The 19,569-nt window shown below is 41.7% G+C and overlaps 1 protein-coding gene across 1 annotated transcript in view; it reads right to left on the bottom strand.

Annotated features, from left to right (window-relative positions):
• Positions 1-19,569, bottom strand: part of pcdh15b (protocadherin-related 15b) — a 655,691-nt gene that overhangs the window by 1,636 nt on the left and 634,486 nt on the right. The window contains exons 31-36 of the mRNA XM_078222925.1: positions 15,174-15,195; positions 14,976-15,014; positions 14,703-14,776; positions 9,064-9,199; positions 2,893-4,772; positions 669-792 (exon numbers count right to left, since the gene is read on the bottom strand). Of these exons, the coding sequence (XP_078079051.1) occupies positions 669-792; positions 2,893-4,772; positions 9,064-9,199; positions 14,703-14,776; positions 14,976-15,014; positions 15,174-15,195 (2,275 nt within the window). The remainder of the gene's footprint in view (positions 1-668; positions 793-2,892; positions 4,773-9,063; positions 9,200-14,702; positions 14,777-14,975; positions 15,015-15,173; positions 15,196-19,569) is intronic.

Genomic DNA, 19,569 nt, shown 5'->3' on the forward strand with positions numbered 1-19,569 from the left:
CGTAAACGTTGTGAGGATTTCCCCCTCTGCTATCCTTTCAGGCAATGAGTTCCAGATTTCCACCGTACCTCTAGGTGAAAAGGTTTTTCCTCAAATTCCTTCTAAATCTCCTGCCCCTTACCTCAAATCTACACCCCATGGCTATTGATCTACTAAGGGGAAAATTTCCTTCCTATCCACCCTATCTATGCCCCTCATAATTTTGTACACATAGCTGAAACGTTCCAGCCCAGGCAAAATCTTAATGAATCTCTCTCATGCAATCACATCCTTCCGATAATATGGTGACTAGAACTGCACACAGTTGTCCAGCTGTGGTCTAATGAGCGTTTTGTACAACTCCTTCATAACATCCCTGCTCTTATAGTCTATGCCTCAGCTGATAAAGGCAAGTATTCCATAAGCATTCTTAACCACCTTACCTACCTGTCCTGCTGCCTTCAGGTATCTATGGACATGTACCCCAAGGTCACTCTGATGCTCTGTACTTCCTAGCATCGTACCATTCACTGTATATTCCCTTGTCTTATTAGTCCTCCCAAAATATATCACATTTTCCATTTGCCACTGTTCTGCCCATCTATCTATCCTGTCTACATCGTCCTGTAATCTAAAACTTTCCTTCTCGCTATTCACCACAGCACCAATTTCCATGTCACACCTCCTACTTTCACATCCAGATCATTAATGTACAGTACAAACAGTAAAGGGCCCAGCACTGATCTCTGCAGTACACCACTGGGCACAGGTTTCCAGTCACAAAAACAACCTTCAACCATCATCCTCTGCCTCCTGTCACGAAGCCAATTATGGATCCAATTTGTCAAATTTCCCTGGATCTTATGGGCTCTTACCTTCTTGACCAGTTTCCCATACTGGACTTTCTCAAAAGCCTTACTGAAGTCCATGCAGATTATGTCAACTGCACTGCCCTCATCTATACACCTAGTCACCTCCTTGAAAAATTCAATCAAATCTGTAAGACGTGATCTCCCCCGGCAAAGTCATGTGGACTATTTGATTAATCCTTGCCTCTCCAAGTGGAGATTAATTCTGTCCCTCAGAATTTTTTCCAATTATTTTCTTACCACTAATTTTAGACTTACTGGCCTGTAATTACCTGGTTTTTCCCTACTTACCTGCATGTCAACAGATGATGAGATGAAAATGTCAGAGAGAGAGATAGCTTTACTAAAGAAAAACTTGCATTTATTTAGCCCATTTATGACTTCAGGGCATCCCAAAGCACTTTCAAATCAATTAAATACTTTTGAAGTGTAGCCCCTATTGTAATTGTGATGTATATATATGTATGTTTGGGTTTGGGGTGTGGACTGCCACTTTAAGAGTATGGGTCAGGTGACCCCTGGGCTATTAGCTCCGCCCAGTGTGGGTCCTGTTGGGCAGTCTTAGACCTGACTGGGAATGAGTGCCCAACTTAAACAGCTTCCATTATTGAAGTATTCAAGCCTACCTCATGATTCTTCAGGCCTCTTAGTCCACAGGGTCATACTTAATAGTACTGTAGGAACTGCAATAGCAATTTGTACGCAGCAAGGTTCCACAGACAGTGAGTGATGTGATGATGGTTAGATAAGTTGTTTTTGTGATGTTGATTGAAGGATAAATGTTAGCCAGAACACAATTCAATGGGTGAGACCCCAATTGCTTGGTTTAGATTCCACCCTTAGGCTAAGCCTCTGGCTTAGAGGTGCTTTTTTTTGTTAACCAAATAAACTAAATCAACACACTGTGGGATGAATTAAAGATGCTGTTTCTTAAAGGGATTCTGAAGTAAACAGAATCTCAAAGGAAACTTCAAATATCAAAACAAAATGTGACCAAAGGGTCACCCCAGTCCCTGCAGTGCCCATCAGGTATGGAAGGCCTTGATGGTTCCAGCAGACCCCTTTCCAGGGACACCCAGCAGTGAACATAGCTGTGGAGGGGGTGCACTTACACAGAGGTGAGAGTGTTATCAACTGAGCCAAGGACCTTTGAGAGGAAAGGTAGGTTTTAGTTAGGCTAGGATTTATTGAGAGCAGAGGGTTAGAGAGAGAGGGTTTCTTACAATTGATGTGATGAAGGCTTTTTAAAAGGTTAGGGAGAGCGCTCAAGGAAAGGGTAGTGATTACGATGTTGTCCACAACGGAGACCATGAAGGGAAGTTGGTGAGTCAGGTATGTTATGGGAATAAGGTCAGGAGTGCACGAGGACCAATGTTTGGGTGAGGGTGTGAGCGAGGGATGGGTAGGAAGCCAGAGGCAACCGTTGGTTCTGAGCTAGAATGGGAGGAAGACAAAGGAGTTCACTTAGGGATTAGGGGAAGGGAAATGTAGCAATGGAACTTGGATGGGTGACTTGACAGCTATAATATCAGAAAAACCTTGACTGTAAAGTTAGTGATGAAGGAATGTTACAACACTCAAATCATCAAAATTTGATGTCGAGTAATTTCAAAATTCTTTGTGATTTCCAAACTTGGTAACTCACACAGCAATTTTAGAAAATCAACTACAGGCAGTAATGGAACCAAATGTGATCTGATAAGACATCCAGATAGACTGATTCAAAATACACATGCCAACATAAAGCAAAAAAAGAGTTTAATGGAAGGAAATAAATCATTCTGACCAATAAAAATGAAACAAACTCAAACCAAAACAAAATGCTGAAGAAACCAATTCTAGTATAATTATTTCAACTTAATGAACCTGGATTATCAGCACACAAGCAAAAATCACAGCAAACATTACAATCCAGTGTTATTACTTCATTGACTAAACAATAAACTCATTTAAAGAAACAATCACAGCAAATGTCAAAATCCACTCTTAGATAGTCTTTTTTAACACCTGTAATTCCTTTTAAAGTGATGTTCCTGGTTCTGACAGTTCTTCGCTCTCTTCCTCTTGCAGAGTTCCTTGATCACTACTGTATTCATTATATTCTGAAGCTGTTCCTTTGCTTAAACTTTCACTCCTGCTCTCTGCATCACCCGCTTTACTGTTCTGTGACTCAGAATAATCTGAACTTTCTGTCTGATGGGAGACTGCTGCACTTGTCAAACTATGGCTAATGCTACTTTTGTCACTGATGCTAGATTGTTCAGTACTCCCACTATGACTTGACTTACTGGCATTACTTCCAGAACTGACTTGCTGCTCATCTGCCAACTGACTGTCAGTGCTCATAGTTCTACTGCTAACACTGTCGGACATATTTTGTTGACTGACAGTTGTCCTGGATATTGTTCCATCACCACCAGATTCGTCTTCACTGATCTTGTTTTCAACATCCTCATCCTCTGCTTCAGAGGTGGTGACTTGGTCTTCATCCAATTCTTCCTCAATAATATCCTCAGTTTCACTGGTGAATGTTACTGAGGTACTTACACTGGTTCCTCTCGCTGAAAACATTCCACGTGAACTACTCTTGCTACTTCTTGTGGCAGATGTTCCCCTGCTACTTACACTTTCTTGAGTTGACATACTTGACCTTTCTCTGGAACTACTTACATCTGTTGTTTTCTGACTGGTCTCACTATCTGACATCAAGCTACTCTCTGTTGTTACTGATGTATCCCTGCTCATTATGCTTCCCTGGGACTCAGTTCTGGAATCTGTTGCCCCTGTTACTGTGCTGGTGGCAGCATCTTCATCAGATTCATCTGATAGTTCATCAAAACTGTGTGATGTGGATTCAATTTTGGATGATCCACTCGATACTGAACCTTGACCCTCAGTGCCAGATAACCTGCTTTGTGAAGTCTGTCCACTTCTGGGACTAGACTTTTCAGAGCTTTCACTTTTGGATTCTTCATCAGATTCAGCTTCATCCTCTTTATCTTCCTCCGATTCCTCGTCCTCTGGCTCAGATTTTGTGCTGTCTTCTGTTGCATCTGACTCATCATCTTTTTCTTCATCTGAATCCACTGTACTTTCATTTGTTTCATCTTGATCTAGTGTCACTCTAAGATAGTCTTTATCTTCCGTTTCTGATTGTTCAACACTACTCACTGACAAGTCATCACTAGACTTTTTGGAAGAATGACTTTTCTTCTGAAGGTCATCGCTGTCTTCCTCCGACGCACTGCTCTTTTCCTCATCACTCTCTGCCATGACACTAATTGAGACTTTTGATTTTTTTTCTTCCTTTTCAGATCCACTACTTGTATGAGCTTCAGATCCATCTTCTTGTTCACTTTCAGCCTTACTGACAGAGCTTTGCGATTTACGCCTGGGCTGTAGTTGTTTCGAGATTTTGATACCCTTCAACATTTTGCCCATTTTCTTTTTGTCCACTGGCTCATCCACTGTTGACTTCTGGAAGTAATTTCCATCAATAACCACACTTTCTGAGTCACCACTTACCACACTATCTCTGCTTTCTACATGGCGTGCAGAAACAAGCTTAGCATAATTAGAATCCTTGCTTCCAACCTTTACTTTCTGAAGTATCATTGGAAATATTTTTGCTTTCTTCCATCGAGAGTGATAGGAGGTGGAGGGCTCCACAAGCTGCTCGCTGCCTGTTTCTCGTTTGCTGGTATCCGTTGATAACTTACTAATCTGCACTACACTCTTCAGCTTCTTCTTTCCTTCTGCACCCTGAATCTTTCCTGCTGCTGTTTCCCCCACAGCCCCTGAGGCACCTGCTTGTGGAGCCTCACTTGGACCTAATGCATCACCCCTTGATGTCCCTGCTTCAGCCTGATCTCCTGCTTCTTGTTTTGTGCTTTTCCTAACAGGACCTTTGCTTTGATGCATTCCCTGAAATTATGAAAATGGAACTGATATTAAGCAATATATGCAGAATTATCATGGACAAACAAAGCACTTCAGTTATAGACATGGCACTCCATTCCATTAGTCACAGTATTTTCATATTCTCAGTATTTTGCAATGCATTTTCCAGCCAATGAATTATTCTTGAAAATCGCTATTGTAATGTAGGTTAATACGGCAGTCAAATTGCACATAAGGCCTAACAATGGAACATCTGTCTTGTTTGATGTTGTTTGAGGGATAAATGTTTGCTGTGACAGTGAGGCAGTGCCTATCTTCCTCAAACCTAATGCTGGTGTTCTTAAAGATGGAGAAAATAAAGCTTCATGATATGATTTATTGACACAAACCACAGATTACATTGAAGGACGACTACACTCAATTCCTCCAACATGTTGAAGAATTTAGAAAGCATTTTAAACATTCTGTACATGCTCAGTGATCAGACCACAAGAGGAAAGATGGAGGCCTTGCGAATTGTGCAGTAGAGCTTGCTAACATATTGTTCTTTGGAATCTGAGTCAGATTTCACCCAGCTTGCTGGGATCAAAATATCTGCCTTTGATGAGGAAAAAAAAATTTGATCCAAAATTTAACAGAGCTTGAGATGTAGAAACTAAGGGAGGAAATTAAATTGTGAAGTAATGTGCTTATTGCAGGAAGTATTGGATAAAGAAAATATAGTGTAAAAGAAAAACTGGATGAATGGCGCTAAAATATGTGTCTGATTTCTAGAATGTTTCCAACACACTGTTAGGATCATTCACCCATATAAAGTGCTTTTGTTATGATAGGGGTAATTTTGTTTCTTTGAGAGGAACTGAACTTTGGAATTAATATTGAGGGGCTGTTCATAGTCAAACTATTTAAAGACAAATTGAGCTCTAAAAGGTAAGGGAAGTGAAATCGTGAAAGTAGAACATAGCATAGTGCAAATGTTCAATTACTTTTTCCTCTGTAAGAAGGCCTTTCATAAAGCTCTTAGAAACATAGAAACAAAGAAAAACTACAGCACAAAACAGGCCCTTCGGCCCCACAAGTTGTGCCGAACATATCCCTACCTTTTAGGCCTACCTATAACCCTCCATCCTATTAAGTCCCATGTACTCATCCAGGAGTCTCTTAAAAGACCCTATTGAGTTTGCCTCCACCACCACTGACGGCAGCCGATTCCACTCGCCCACCACCCTCTGTGTGAAAAACTTCCTCTTAACATTTCCCCTATACCTACCCCCCAGCACCTTAAACCTGTGTCCTCTCGTAGCAGCCATTTCCACCCTGGGAAAAAGCCTCTGAGAGTCCACCCGATCTATGCCTCTCAACATCATACATACCTCTAATAGGTCTCCTCTCATCCTACGTCTCTCCAAGGTTGGGTTGGGTTAGTTCGTGGTGGAGTTGAGATTTGTAATTAAACTTGTGATCATTAAACCAACAAAAATCCTGTTATGTTTTAATATTCACAGTGTAAGAATACATCCAAAAATGCTTGAAGAGATTGTAGTCCAAGGGTAGGATTCTCCAGCCGTTCATGCCAGCGGGATTCTCTGGTCCCGCTGCAGTGAACAGAGATTTAGCTGCGCACCAGATTCTCGGTCCTGTCTAGCAGCACCGATGGGGCTGGAGAATTCTGGCCCAAGTTTTAGAACTGGTCTTTATAACTTATATTATTACTTATGCATTGAATCATAGAATCCCTACAGTGCAGAAGGAGACCATTCAGCCCATCGAGTCTACACCAACTCTCCAAAAGAGCATCTTACCCTATGCCTGTAACCCCATACATTTATCCCTCTATTCCCCATAACCAACACATCTTGGGGCACAAAGAGGCAACTTAGCATGGCCAATCCACCTAACCTACACATCTTAGGGCACAAAGGGGCAATTTAGCATAGCCAATCACCTAATCTGCACACCTTCGACTGCGGGAGGAAACCAGAACACCCATAGGAAACCCACACAGACACGGGGAGAATGTGCAAACTCCACATAGACAGTGGCCCAAGGCTGGAATCAAACCTGGGTCCCTGATGCTGTGAGGTAGCACTGTGCCACCGTGTCACCCCAACAGGGGATTGGAAATAGAAACATAGAAAATAGGAGCAAGAGTAGGCAATTCAGCCCTTTGAGCCTGCTTTGCCATTCATTATAATCATGGCTGATCATTCAACTCAGTAATCTGTTCCCTTTATCCCCCCATATCCCTGATCCCTTTAACCCCAAGAACTATATCTAGCTCATTCTTGAAAACACACAATATTTTGGCCTCAACCACTTTCTGTGGTAGTGAATTCCACAGGCTCACCACTCTCTGGGTGAAGAAACTTCTCATCTCTGTCCTAAATGGTCTACTCCATATCCTTAGACTGTGACCCCTGCTTCTGGACTCCCCCACTATCGGAAACATTCTTCCTGCATCTACCCTGTCTAATCCTATTAGAATTTAAAATAGTTAACAGGGTTTATTTTAAGTTTTGGAAATTTGATGGTAATATCTCAAAACAGGGTTGATAGGGTTATTGCCCCAATTCAGACAATTGTCTGCAGGGGGGCCTACTAATGGGCGTATTTACCCTTTTTAGATGAAAGGGCCTTATTTATATGCAGGACCCAATGATATACATAGATACCTGATTGCTATTTTAGGATGGAACTGGTCAGAGTCTTTCGCATGTCTTTTCTGGCCAGTTCCACTGGAGAGATTTCCAAAATGTTTAAAATTATTGTGTGGAATCTGGAAAAATGGGGAATACTCCGACAATTTGTTCTGAGAATATTATGAGTCAAGGATATTGTATGAGACTAGAGTCACTTGTTGACCAGGACAGTTACATCTTTTCAATTACTGGAATAGCTCATTTCCTGACTCCCCAAAACCTGTCCACCATCTGCAAAGCACAAGCAGGAGTGTGATGGAATACACTCCACTGGTTTGATGCAGATCCAATAACATTCAAGAAGCTAGACACCATCAAGGACAAAGCAACCAGCTTGACTGGTACCCTATGTATCACTTTAAACATCCACTTCCTCCACCTGTGGCATGCAGTGTCTGCAATGTGTACCATTTATAAGGTGCATTGCAGCAAGTCACCAAGGCTCTTTCAACAGCACCTTCTCAAACCACAACCTCTACCACCCAGAAGGACAGGGGAAGCAGGTGGATGGAAATACCAGCACCTGCATGGAAATACCAGCACCTGCAAGCTCCCCATCAAACCACATACCATCCTGACTTGGAATTATATTGCCATTCCTTCATTGTTGCTTGAGTTGTACCTCCATCCCTAATAGCAATGTGGGTGTGCCTGCACCAGATGGACTGCAGCAGTTCAAGAAGTTGGAAGTTATAGGGTGGCACGGTGGCACAGTGGTAGCACTGCTGCCTCACAGCGCCAGGGACCTAGGTTCAATTCCGGCCTTGGGTGACCGTGTGGAGTTTGTACATTCTCCCTGTGTCTGTGGAGCCTCTGGGCGCTCCGGTTTCCTCCCATACTCCAAAGGTATGCGGGTTAGGTTAATTGGCCATGCTAAATTGCCCCTTACTGTCAAGGGGTTTAGCAAGGTAAATACATGGGGTTACGTGGATAGGGCCTAGATGGGATTGTTGTTGGTGCAGGCTCAATGGGCTGAATGGCCTCCTTTTGCACTGTAGGGGTCCTATTCTATAATAACTTAGGAACTAGAACCATTTGCTGGCTTTTCCCTTAACAAGCAAGTGTGCTTCCTTTTCTAAATACCATTAGTGAACCAGCTAATATTTTACAACAATTGAACAACTCCTACAAACATTTCTGCAGATTACAAGCCTTATTTAATTCTGTTCTGCAGCTTTCCCCAGTGGGATCTGAATTCTCAATCTCCTGGATTGTTAGTCCTGTACCATAACCACTAGAACCTAGAGTTTGGTGGAAAGGCTGAAGGGGTTTATCTGCTTCTTTTACTCTTATTTTATCCATCAATATGAGAAAGTAAAATAAGTAAGTAATGTTTCAGATATTGTGTATTGATTGAAATGCTAATTAAAATCATATTCTAATTTAATACATCTCAACAAAGCAGAGTGAATGCACTGAGGTATGGAAAACACCAGCATTTACATCATCTCCTATGAAGATTATAGTGTACCAACATAAAATACAGTGTGCCTGTTTTGAACTAATGATGGCATTTCTTACTAAATTGTGGACGTTTCTCAATTTAAAATATTTCTCATCCGTAAAAAGCCATGTATAAAAACCGAAATGAAAAACAGATTTCTGTATATAACTACCTCTGCATCTGCATTTGATCCCTGTGGACTGTAATAATAGCCACCATCATCTTCCATCACCACCTCTCCATAGTCATCATACATTCCGGATGGGGAGATTAATCTGCGCCGACTTCCATACTGTGGCACTTCATACCTAGAATTGGTGTCAGAATGATGTGTCATATTTTCTTACTTCAGACAAAAAAAACCAGATTCTACAAGGTATTTAAACTCTCAGTTTTTGTCAGACTGATCAGCAAAAGATGGTTGATGCAATCGAAAGTTACTGCTTACTTAGGGTTTAGAGCAGATTTTAAAGTTTAAAGTTGATTTATTAGTGTCACAAGTAGGCTTACAGTAACACTGCAATGATGTTACTGTGAAAATCCTCTAGTCACCACACTCCGGCACCTGTTCGGGTACACTGAGGGAGAATTTAGGTTGACCAATTTACCTAACCAGCACGTCTTTCGGACTGTGGGAGGAAATCGGAGCATCCGGAGGAAACCCAAGCAGACATGGGGAGAACGTGCAGACTCCACACAGTGACCCAAGTCGGGTATCGAACCCCGGTCCCTGGTGCTGTGAGGCAGCAGCGCTAACCACTGTGCCACCGTGCCATGCTATTTTGCCGTAAATCTGACTTTTTGCAGAAGTTGCAGCAAAAGTTACATGTGGTGTCTTATTGCTTAAGAAGTAAACTTCCACCAATTATAGATCACATCATCTAATCTGCAATTTTGCACAACTTTTTAACATACAATGCAAAGCATACTTGAAGCAGGATCCAATAACATCTATCTGCTATCTATGAGATAAATTGTTCAATGATAAAGGTGTTACAATATAAAACAAGTGGAAACAACAGTTATTAAGCATCATGTAACCTTAGATAAGATGGAGCACTTTTAAATAACTGCTAGTTTTCATATATAACAATAGCTAGCTACACTATATTATACAGGAATAGTGATAAATAACACGACAAAAGCAAAAACCTCATTTAAATGGTTTAATTATTCAGAGAGTTATCGCCCAGTAGTTTGCCTTTGAAGCATATTAAATTCAAACAATAACTGACATGCTCTTAAAATACTTTGACAAAGCAGACTGGTTGAATAAATCAAAGGCAAATTCAACTATTTTCCCAGTCTCATTTTTGTCAGGACAAAGCTCCAGATTTTGTTTTTAATCACAGCTTAAGTGTTACAATTTTACACTCTTGGAAGACATCAACTTTTAGTTTTTAATTCATTTATGTTGTGCTGTTAAAACTTTACCTATCTAATCAAGTTGAATCAAATAAATCATAGCATTGATATTGACATCCAACCACCAGTTTTTAATTTTAGCCGGACCTAGTTTGGGTCCCAGGAACAACAATTAAATGTGTTTATTTATATAGAATGCTGCAAAGAACATCTACACCATCGGAAAGGACAATTGATTCATTCATACCAGTTTGGAAGGGCAAGGTCATGCAACATCTGGAATCATTGCTAACTGGATGGAAATTAGGGTGGAAATTTAATCTCGAACAGTGGCACAAAATTGGTGATAACGGATCCACGACCTGGGAAGCGCAGTATCGGATGTCCAGCTCCACCACAGTCAATGGAATTGGATATCAGGCATTGCAGGCGACTGAACGATATCGCCCATTTGGTACCACAGGGCGAATGTAATTTCTACCCCGTAGACTTTGTTCCATTCAATGGAATTGTTATCAGATGCTGTTAGGCTTCTCAGCTTTATAAGGAGCCTAATACTGAATTAATCTGACCAGTCAACATCAATCTCAGGCATTAACATCAATGGTAAATTTATTACCAGACTGCAGTTACTGCTGAATTACTGTGGTGTACTGAACTGCTTTTAATTCCAATATAATTCAAACTGTTTGATGATGTGAGGCTGCTTGGTGAGCCAAGTTTAGACATCATTAACTCTTATGCATACACGGGGTGGTAAACTCCAGACAGTTCTTGATGAGGAACAGAGGTAAAGGCTAAGAATTTATCTGGTTGCCTTGATGTCAGGGTATCGATCTCTGTGTTCTTACAACATATTGCAGACAGAAAAGTGAATATCCCTGTAGCAGATAGCTGCATTCGAAGCAAACTGATACTATCGCCGTTTCCTACATTTTCGGACCTTTTTAAGTGAAGGTCTGAGTCGGCTTAAAATCTAAATCTCCTGAAGGTTAGGACAACATTGTACCTTTTGCTTATGTGACACAATTCTATTTGTGAGTAGGTAATTGCAGACTTGGAGTGAAATCGCTTCCATATATCAATCATTACTGATAACCCAGTACATGATTAGCTCATTACTCCGCGTAGCATAATTATTTCTTCACCCTCGTAACTTTATCTTTCTTCACTTACAAATGCAGGTTAGCTGTACTAAGATGAAGTCAATGTCAATGGCACTTTTATGATGGGGTGACAGATAGAATCCGGGCATGAGGGCTTACCATTCCATCAATGGTAACACAAACATTGTTGGAAACACAAACATTTTGTGCCCGAATGCGTGGATGATTATTGAATCCTGTTTGCTCTGCTGTGGTTACCTTGAAACCCCATAGCAGAGGAGAAATACAAATGTTGGGTTGCAATAGAAATAAAAAAATAAACTGAGGCCTGCACATGCGGAGAGCATCTTGTCACATTGTGTTGGGTGGACCATGCACTCGTTGGCGGGTGTAGATGGGTATCCAACTCAGTCTCAACTATTCTCACCCACTTGAATTTGCAAAGACTGGTTACCTAATATTGACAGCTTGCCAGTGAGAGATCTGATCATGTCAAGGAGGATGGAGAGATTTTCAGCCTCCTGATGTCCTTTCTTTGCTTGAGAAAAGGTCGACCATTGGAGAGGGAACAGATGGATACTTTGGACACCAATTTGCTCCCTGGTTAAACTTTCACACAGGCCTTGAAATCAATGTCCAATAACCTTGTCCAAATTAGCTAGGAGGTTGTTTAAGTATGTTAGTGGAGGTTCAGGGGCAATTTTAGGGCCCTAATTGCAATTTTAAAATGATTCTAAATCATTGCATGCCTCGTATGCTTGTTACAGTCATTGGGCAGTCTGCTCAGGAAAAGATACATTTCTAACAAAGAAAATAATTTTTTGTATGGATAGGCACAGCTTTCCTGCCTGTTTCAGTGACCAAGTACAGGACATATCCCACTTCTCCCCCCCCCCACCCATCTCCCCCACCCTGTCACTACTATCACCCAGTCTGCCAGAAGGCACCACCCGTTAGATCGTCCAGTGTAGATTGCAGACATGTCTGGATCATCTGGTGGGTGACAAAGCAGAGGCATTCATTGCTGAATGCATGAACAGGTACACGGCGTAGGCTACAGAGGGAACTTGCTCTCTGGGTTGTAGTATGGATCTAATGGCAAAGTCGGTGGAGAGGTCTAGCAGCATGGCACATTGGCCAGCAAAATCCCACCCACTTTAGATGGCACAAGCTGAAGACACACTCCCTGAGGCTTGTGATCACTTCTTTGACAGCTAAGTGTTTCTTGACTCTTTAGAACTCTTATTTAAGGCTGGCAATGTAGTTGTATATACGTCTTAATTTCAGCATCAATTCAGCACTTCCCTCAGTGACCCTGCCGCCTCTCCTCTCCTACCCGACGTATCCAGCACCGTGAGTCCTGCACCTCCCCTGCATACTCAGCACCCCTGACTCTTTTCCACCCCAGCTCCTCACTTCTGCTGATGCCAGAAACAACATTTGATGTACCTGCTTTTTCCCTTCCATCAACTGATTTTGATTCTGCCAGCATCTGTACTGAGGAGCCAGGGTGAAGAGAAGCCTGGTTTTGCTGGAGGAGGTACAGGAGCAGGAGTGGCCAGTGGGTATGGCATCGGGGTGGGAGGAGCGGGTGGTGTGATGGGGGCAGAGGAGCCGGGGGTGCTGCCAGAGAGCTGAGCACTGGGGAGGGAGAAGCCAGGGAGACAGGAGGGGAGTGGTTGAATGGAGTCGGAGGAGTTAGGGGTGCCGGGAAGAAGTGAACTTGGAGACTCAGAGGTGTGAGAGTATTTTAACATTTATGTTGATTTAGAGGGTTGCGCAAGCATCACAAAAAAATCCAGAAGTGCCAAACTACAATGATGCATTTTGTCAATAACAGCCATGTGGTGAACCATAGATGGTTACCACTATGGGTACTTGTACATATGTTACTGTTGGGGTTAGGGTTGGGGTGTTCCACCTGTTAGCATTGTTCTGTGGTACACTCCGTTTGGCTCCACCTTCTTACAGGAGTATAAAGGTCACTGCTACTTCCTAGTAGCCCTCAGTCTGGGATAGTATTGTTAAGCAGTATGCTCTATTCTTGTTGTGAATAAAAGCCTTTATTCCCAGGTATGTCCTAGCCGCCCGAGTGAATTAATCGCGCATCAATCCAAATGAGGCCTAGATCTGAAAACATTTCCAGCCTCTAGACTGGTGCATAGAAACAGAGAAACATGGAAAATGGAAGCAGGAGTAGGTCATTTGACACTTCGAGCCTGCTCCACTACTCAATATGATCATGACTCATTCTCAAACTCAACGCCATATTTCCACACCCTCCCCATACCCCTTGATACCATCAATCTATCTGTCTATTTCCTTCTTAAATATATTCAGTGATTTGGTCTCGACATCCTTCCGCCTTCTGTGGTAGAGAATTCCGCAGGTTCACCACCCTCTGAGTGAAGAAATTTCTCCCCATCTCAGAACTAAATGGCCTTACCTGTTTCTTGAGAATGTCACCCCTTGTTCTAGATGCACCCCCCCATCCCCCACACTGCCCTAGCCAGAGGATACATCATTCTTGCATCCATATAAAACTTTTCTTTATAGTTTTTAAAAAAATCTATAGGTGGCATGTGGCACTGCTGCCTCACAGAGCCAGAGACCTGGGTTCAATTTTAGCCTTGGGTCACTGTCTGTGTGGAGTTTGTACATTCTCCCCATGTCTGCATGCAACATCATACCTGTTCTGGGCTGAGTTCCAATATCTCCTGCCCTTTTCTACTGCACCCCACCTGCCTGCCTTGAAATAGAAATTCCCACTACCCCAGCATCAGGCCCTAACGTATTTTACTGATAAGTCAAGGCAAAAACCTTACTGTATTGTACATCTACACATGTGTGAAGAATATCACAGTTTTGCAATTAATGGCTTTCTAATGGAGGCTGTCAACCCATTCTGTTCCGAATGTATGATTTAAAAAAACAATCACAGAACACCAAGTGTTAATGTTAACTTTCAACAGAAGTAATGGGTGCCCATTTTAAAAGAGCAGCCTGAAAATTGAATATGGCACTCAAAATGGCTGCCCAAAGAGCCCACCAAGCTCCCTGTGCCTGTCACCTGCCATCAGGTGAAAAACGAGAAGTTAGTGAATCCTCCATTGTGTTTCTCCTGGACATTGTCGCTGAGTGAAAGCTTTCATTGCAAGACGATAAAAAAAGGATGGCTCAATTTAAAACAATCAGTTATGATTTGTAGAGCCTTAACCTATACACATTATACATTCAGAGCCTCAGATGTTCTCTTTCTAATCTCTCTTGGTAGGGTTCTGAGAAGATAAACTCGATAGGCCGTTAAAAATTTCTAAAAGCTTCACACAGAAGAGCTTACCCAGGCTCATAATTGTAGTAATCCTGTGCATAGTAGTCCTGACCAGGATCAATGCCCGATTCCATGGAGAGTTCCTGTCATTCAGATAAGGACCAGAATGAGTATTTGTGTTCATGTGTGACCGAATTAATCTTTTATTATCAGTCACCAGAAATGCAAATCAAGAAACAGACAAATAATTGGAAGCGTGGATATTCTGAACGCAGATATGTATATCTGTTAACTCGTGGGAAGATTTTGATTAATTATTAACACAAAGACAGACTATTGTACCTCAGGTCTGAGAAGTGAGGGCCTCAGTAATTGCTGTTGCTGGCAAAGAGATGTAAGGGAAAAAAAGAACAAAGAGGAGGAGGTGGTAAAAGAGGTAAATATTGGATTTTCTTCAGATGAGTTTTAAACATCAGTTATCTGAAGTAAAAGACATACAAGAAGATGAACCATCAGCAAAAATATACAGGAGATTCTTACCTCCTGTTGTCCATATCCCCTCCTGCAAAGAATTGCATAGAGATAACACGTTTTAAAATGTCATCAAAATTTAAGTTGAAACCATTAAAAAGATACTAATGTGCTGTGGTTATTAACTAATAGCATTAAAGTTGCAGTTTAACCTTTAACATCACTAATATAAAAATGAAGCTTTCACATTGTTATAGTAATCATTTGTGCCTCATTCTAGCTAAGAGAATAGTGTGGTAGATTGCATTAGCATGCAATTGACATAAACAGCTCTACCACCCTGGAGCTACGTGACTAATATGCCTGGCAACCATCATAATTCAAAAAAAAAGATTAAAATCTGGACTTATTTTACAACTATAAAGTTAAATACTATTTAAACATTTTACTAGGAAAACCTAATTTAAGAGAATTATTATATATTTTTTTAAGAGTAGCCAGTATTATCTCTCTCTCTTCAGGATCCATGCCCTAATGGCAATCATGGGTTGTAATGTCCATAGTCAGACTTGCCAAAGTGCTGTAGTGGTTTGCCATTAGCTTTCTGCAGGTTTTGGCTGAGCAGGCAATCTTCCCACTCTTGCTGCCTGCCATGGACGATTTGCAGTTGGATAATCAACATGTTTAGCCACTTCATGGACATACCTTCCATCACCATCAAGTCCTGGAGTGGGACTTGAACCTAGAGCTCTGGTCCAGAGGTAGGAATGCCTTCGACTGCGCCACAAGACACCCAGAGCCGGTACGAATTATTGCAAAAGCTATGGCCGAGTAAAAGCTGCTCTTTAGTTTGTCCTGAATTATTATACACACCAGACTCATTTGTATTTTTGGCATTGCACTTGTTTTATAGTGAACATTACCAAGTTTTACAATGCAACCTTTTATCCAGAAAAATATTAAAAGAATTCTCAAATGGGTAACCAAGGCAAGGAAATGTATGGGGATTTAGTCTATCCATACAAGTGAAAAGTCCTGATTTAGAAGTGCAATAATCCACTGTGCTTTCTCAGAACAATCTCACATTACACTGAATATCTTAGAACTGGAAGCTTGTGAACAGTGTTGTGTACAATGCTTTCCACCAAATAAAAGCAACACAACATCTTGGGAAATTATAAATTGCAACAACTTAAATTATGTTCTGCAATTAGCTCGTGTGATTTACATTTAAAAGGGAAACCAAAACAACAAAAAAAGGTGCACAGTATTTCAGGAAAAAAATATTTGGGTACACAGGGGAGGAAAAGAAAAGCATGATTGGTGATTTATTGTCATGAATAAAGTCACAATCTGCATAGGCTAAAAATTAGAATTCAGTGCCAGCATATGATGATCAAAAGCAAATTACTCCAATTGTCCTCTGATGTGAAAGTAATGAGGAATTAATATGTAGATTTATCAAGGGGGATAATTTGAGGTTTACAAAAAGGCTACTTAATATTATCTTGCATCTGGCATCTCAGAACAGTGATGCACTTAATTCTTTTGCAAGGCTACAGCAGATAATTTTATTATGCTAACCAATGCACAAAACTTGAAGGATGCTTTAATTGTTGCACTCCGATGTTTAACCAGTCAATCAGATTTTAACCCTTCACTGCTAAGAGGCAAAAAGAAAACCTTCTGCGTTGGTTAAAAAGTACAGCTCAAGTGATTTATCGTTAGGATTCAATACACAAGGCCAGAATTCTGCAGTCGATCACACCGGCGGGTTCTCTGGTCCCACTGGTGGTTCACCCCTTGCCATGGGCTTCCCGGCTGCACGGTGTGGCTTTGATAGGAATTCCCATCGACAGCGGCAGGACCTGAAGATCCCGCCGCTGAGGAAAACGCTGAGGGGAGGCCAGAGAACCTAACTGCTTATTTTGAGAGGGTTCTCTGGCTTCACTGGCAGCACAATTTCTGTTGCAGGTTTCCCAGCAACCTCGGGTGGCTTCAATGGGAATTCCCATTGATGGCGGCGGGACTGGACTATCGTACCATCAGTGAAGGCACACTACCTCACTCTGCCAAGAAAAGCGCTGAGGGGAGGCCAGAGAATCTTGCCCACTGATTGCTTTGATATGCAATGTACATCAATTTGTCATTTGCTAAAGATTATTTCTGGCCAGAGATTAGGCATTCTGCCGTATTTATTGTGGGTGTTTTAGAGCTGGGAACCAGATCAATATCACACTGGTCTGGTAAAGGTTAGAAGTTACAACAGGTGATATTTCGTGTAAAAACTGAATTATATAAACAGTAAAGGTATCTAATATTTAGTCTCCTTTATCCCAAACATTCTGTCTTTTTCTTCTCTCTTCTGTTAAAAAGTTGAAGCATTGCGGCTGGGGTTGAAAAATGTAAAATAGATGTTTTGAAAAATTGGGAAGCAGTGATTTGGTTTTGCTCAAACTTGGAGGGAAACAATAGAGTGACAGGGGAAACCTCAGAGCTCTCATTCCTTTGAGGCCTGGTAAAGGATAAGTTTGAATTGAAGACAATGCAAACTGCCTAGATTTGATCACAGTAGGGATATAGGGAGGAGGAATCTGGATGGTGCATTAGGAATTGGAAGAGCAGCAAATCATGAGAGCCAAAGTGGCAACCATGGGTAAGGCCAAAACTTTCAAAGTGATTGGCTGGATTTTCGTTCTAGAGGTGGGTAGCAGACGTCAGGAAATTTCCAGGATCGCTGTGCCTGTTTCAGGAGAAAATGTCCACCAAGGTGGGATTTCCATTTCACCGCCCCTGCAAAGATTTTGGAGGTGTTGAGGCAGGCTAGTTAAGAGGCCAACCTCAGTGCTCCAGGACTGTGTCCCAGTTGTAATCATAACGATAAACCAGAAACAGCCTTCACCCATCTGCCCACACCCATACTCACCATGCCCCATCCTTGCTAACTCATGCCGCCCACCTGCTCCCCATAGCCCCACATATTCTCCCTGTCAACCAATGCCCCTCTTCTCATTCTCAAAGCCTCAGTGCGCATTCTTGGCTGAGAGCCCAGACATCCATTAGTATGTTGACACAGCTGCACCCAACATAAAACATTACTTGATTGACATCTCTCGCTCTGTGACTAATGCAGTGTTGATTTTTATAAGATAAAGAGGTGTCAAACACTTGTAGTTTCTGCTATTGAAACTTTAAAAATCTGGATGATTGACACTTTTCTCTAGCTGTAGTAATAGCTATTTTGTTTGACAAAGTTGAAAGTTATGAATGAACAACCAATTTTTAAAAGTGTTTCCAAACATGCTACTGGTACTGTAGGGTTCCTATACTATGAAAGTACAATAGATTGGCATGGGGGTATGATGGACATGGGGTATGATGGGCATGGGGGTGGATGGAGTGACATATGTTGGCATGGCATGTAAGGGAAGCCTGGGGGTAAGTGGAAGGACATAGGCTGGCAGTAGGGCATGGCAATCACCTTTTGAATTTACCTTTCAAAAGGTTCTCTCATCCAGACAATAGTTCATAACACCTCAGCGGGGCCATGAACCAAGACTCCTTGAAAAGCTGGCTCGACTCCATAAAGATTGTGGGAGCTTAGAAGATGTGCATTGCCACAATAGAGCTGAAGTTATGAACTAAGTATCTAACTTTACGTGTGGGGAAAAAGAAAACGAATTCAGACTTTGATGCCCTCCATTTACACTTCAGTTTTTACTTGAATAAAGTTACCTCAGTAATTGTTGTTATATAACTTATGAAAGTGAAGGGCTTGATAAGGAGCATTAAGGGACAGTCTCAATATATGAGAGTCATTTGCATTACCGTGTTACTCTTTGCAATTCTGTTTCACTAATTAAATGTTACTTTGACTGATCATCTAATGTTCTTGAGAAAAGCAAATGATGCATAATGACACACACTTTGAATATGTGCAGACAATTACAAAGGTACAAACCAATTGAGTTGCATGACTCAGAAAGTTTAAATTGGACTATTTATGAGTTTGTAACTATTTAACAGTCAGGAGGTAATGTGCCAGAGAGCCCTCTCTGCTGCTGCAGGCATGGGAGAACAGAACATACCTATCTCAAATTGTGAAGGTGGATCGTTAGTACCATCTACAGCATCTGCCCAAATGAGATTGATTACCTACTCAGTACTGCGGTCATCACATGGTCCATATTAGAACCTGAGTCTGCTCTTACCATGAATGCATACTGCTGGGCCATATTGGGAAGTGTACTGGGAAACTACCCCATTCACACTCCAGTAGATCCGCCCTTACCTCCTCACCAAGATTTCCTGGTCCCCTCTCCATGGGGCGTAATCCCAACAAAATCTGTCACTTTAGTGCTTCCATGGAAGCAAAGCACAAGGGACATAGAGCGCAACGGAGGAATTTCAACTGCTGGAATTTTAACTGATTGTGTTAACCACTCGCGTAAACACTTGTGGTGCA

This window comes from Mustelus asterias, chromosome 11 (assembly GCF_964213995.1).
Source record: "Mustelus asterias chromosome 11, sMusAst1.hap1.1, whole genome shotgun sequence".
Classification (NCBI taxonomy): domain Eukaryota; kingdom Metazoa; phylum Chordata; class Chondrichthyes; order Carcharhiniformes; family Triakidae; genus Mustelus; species Mustelus asterias.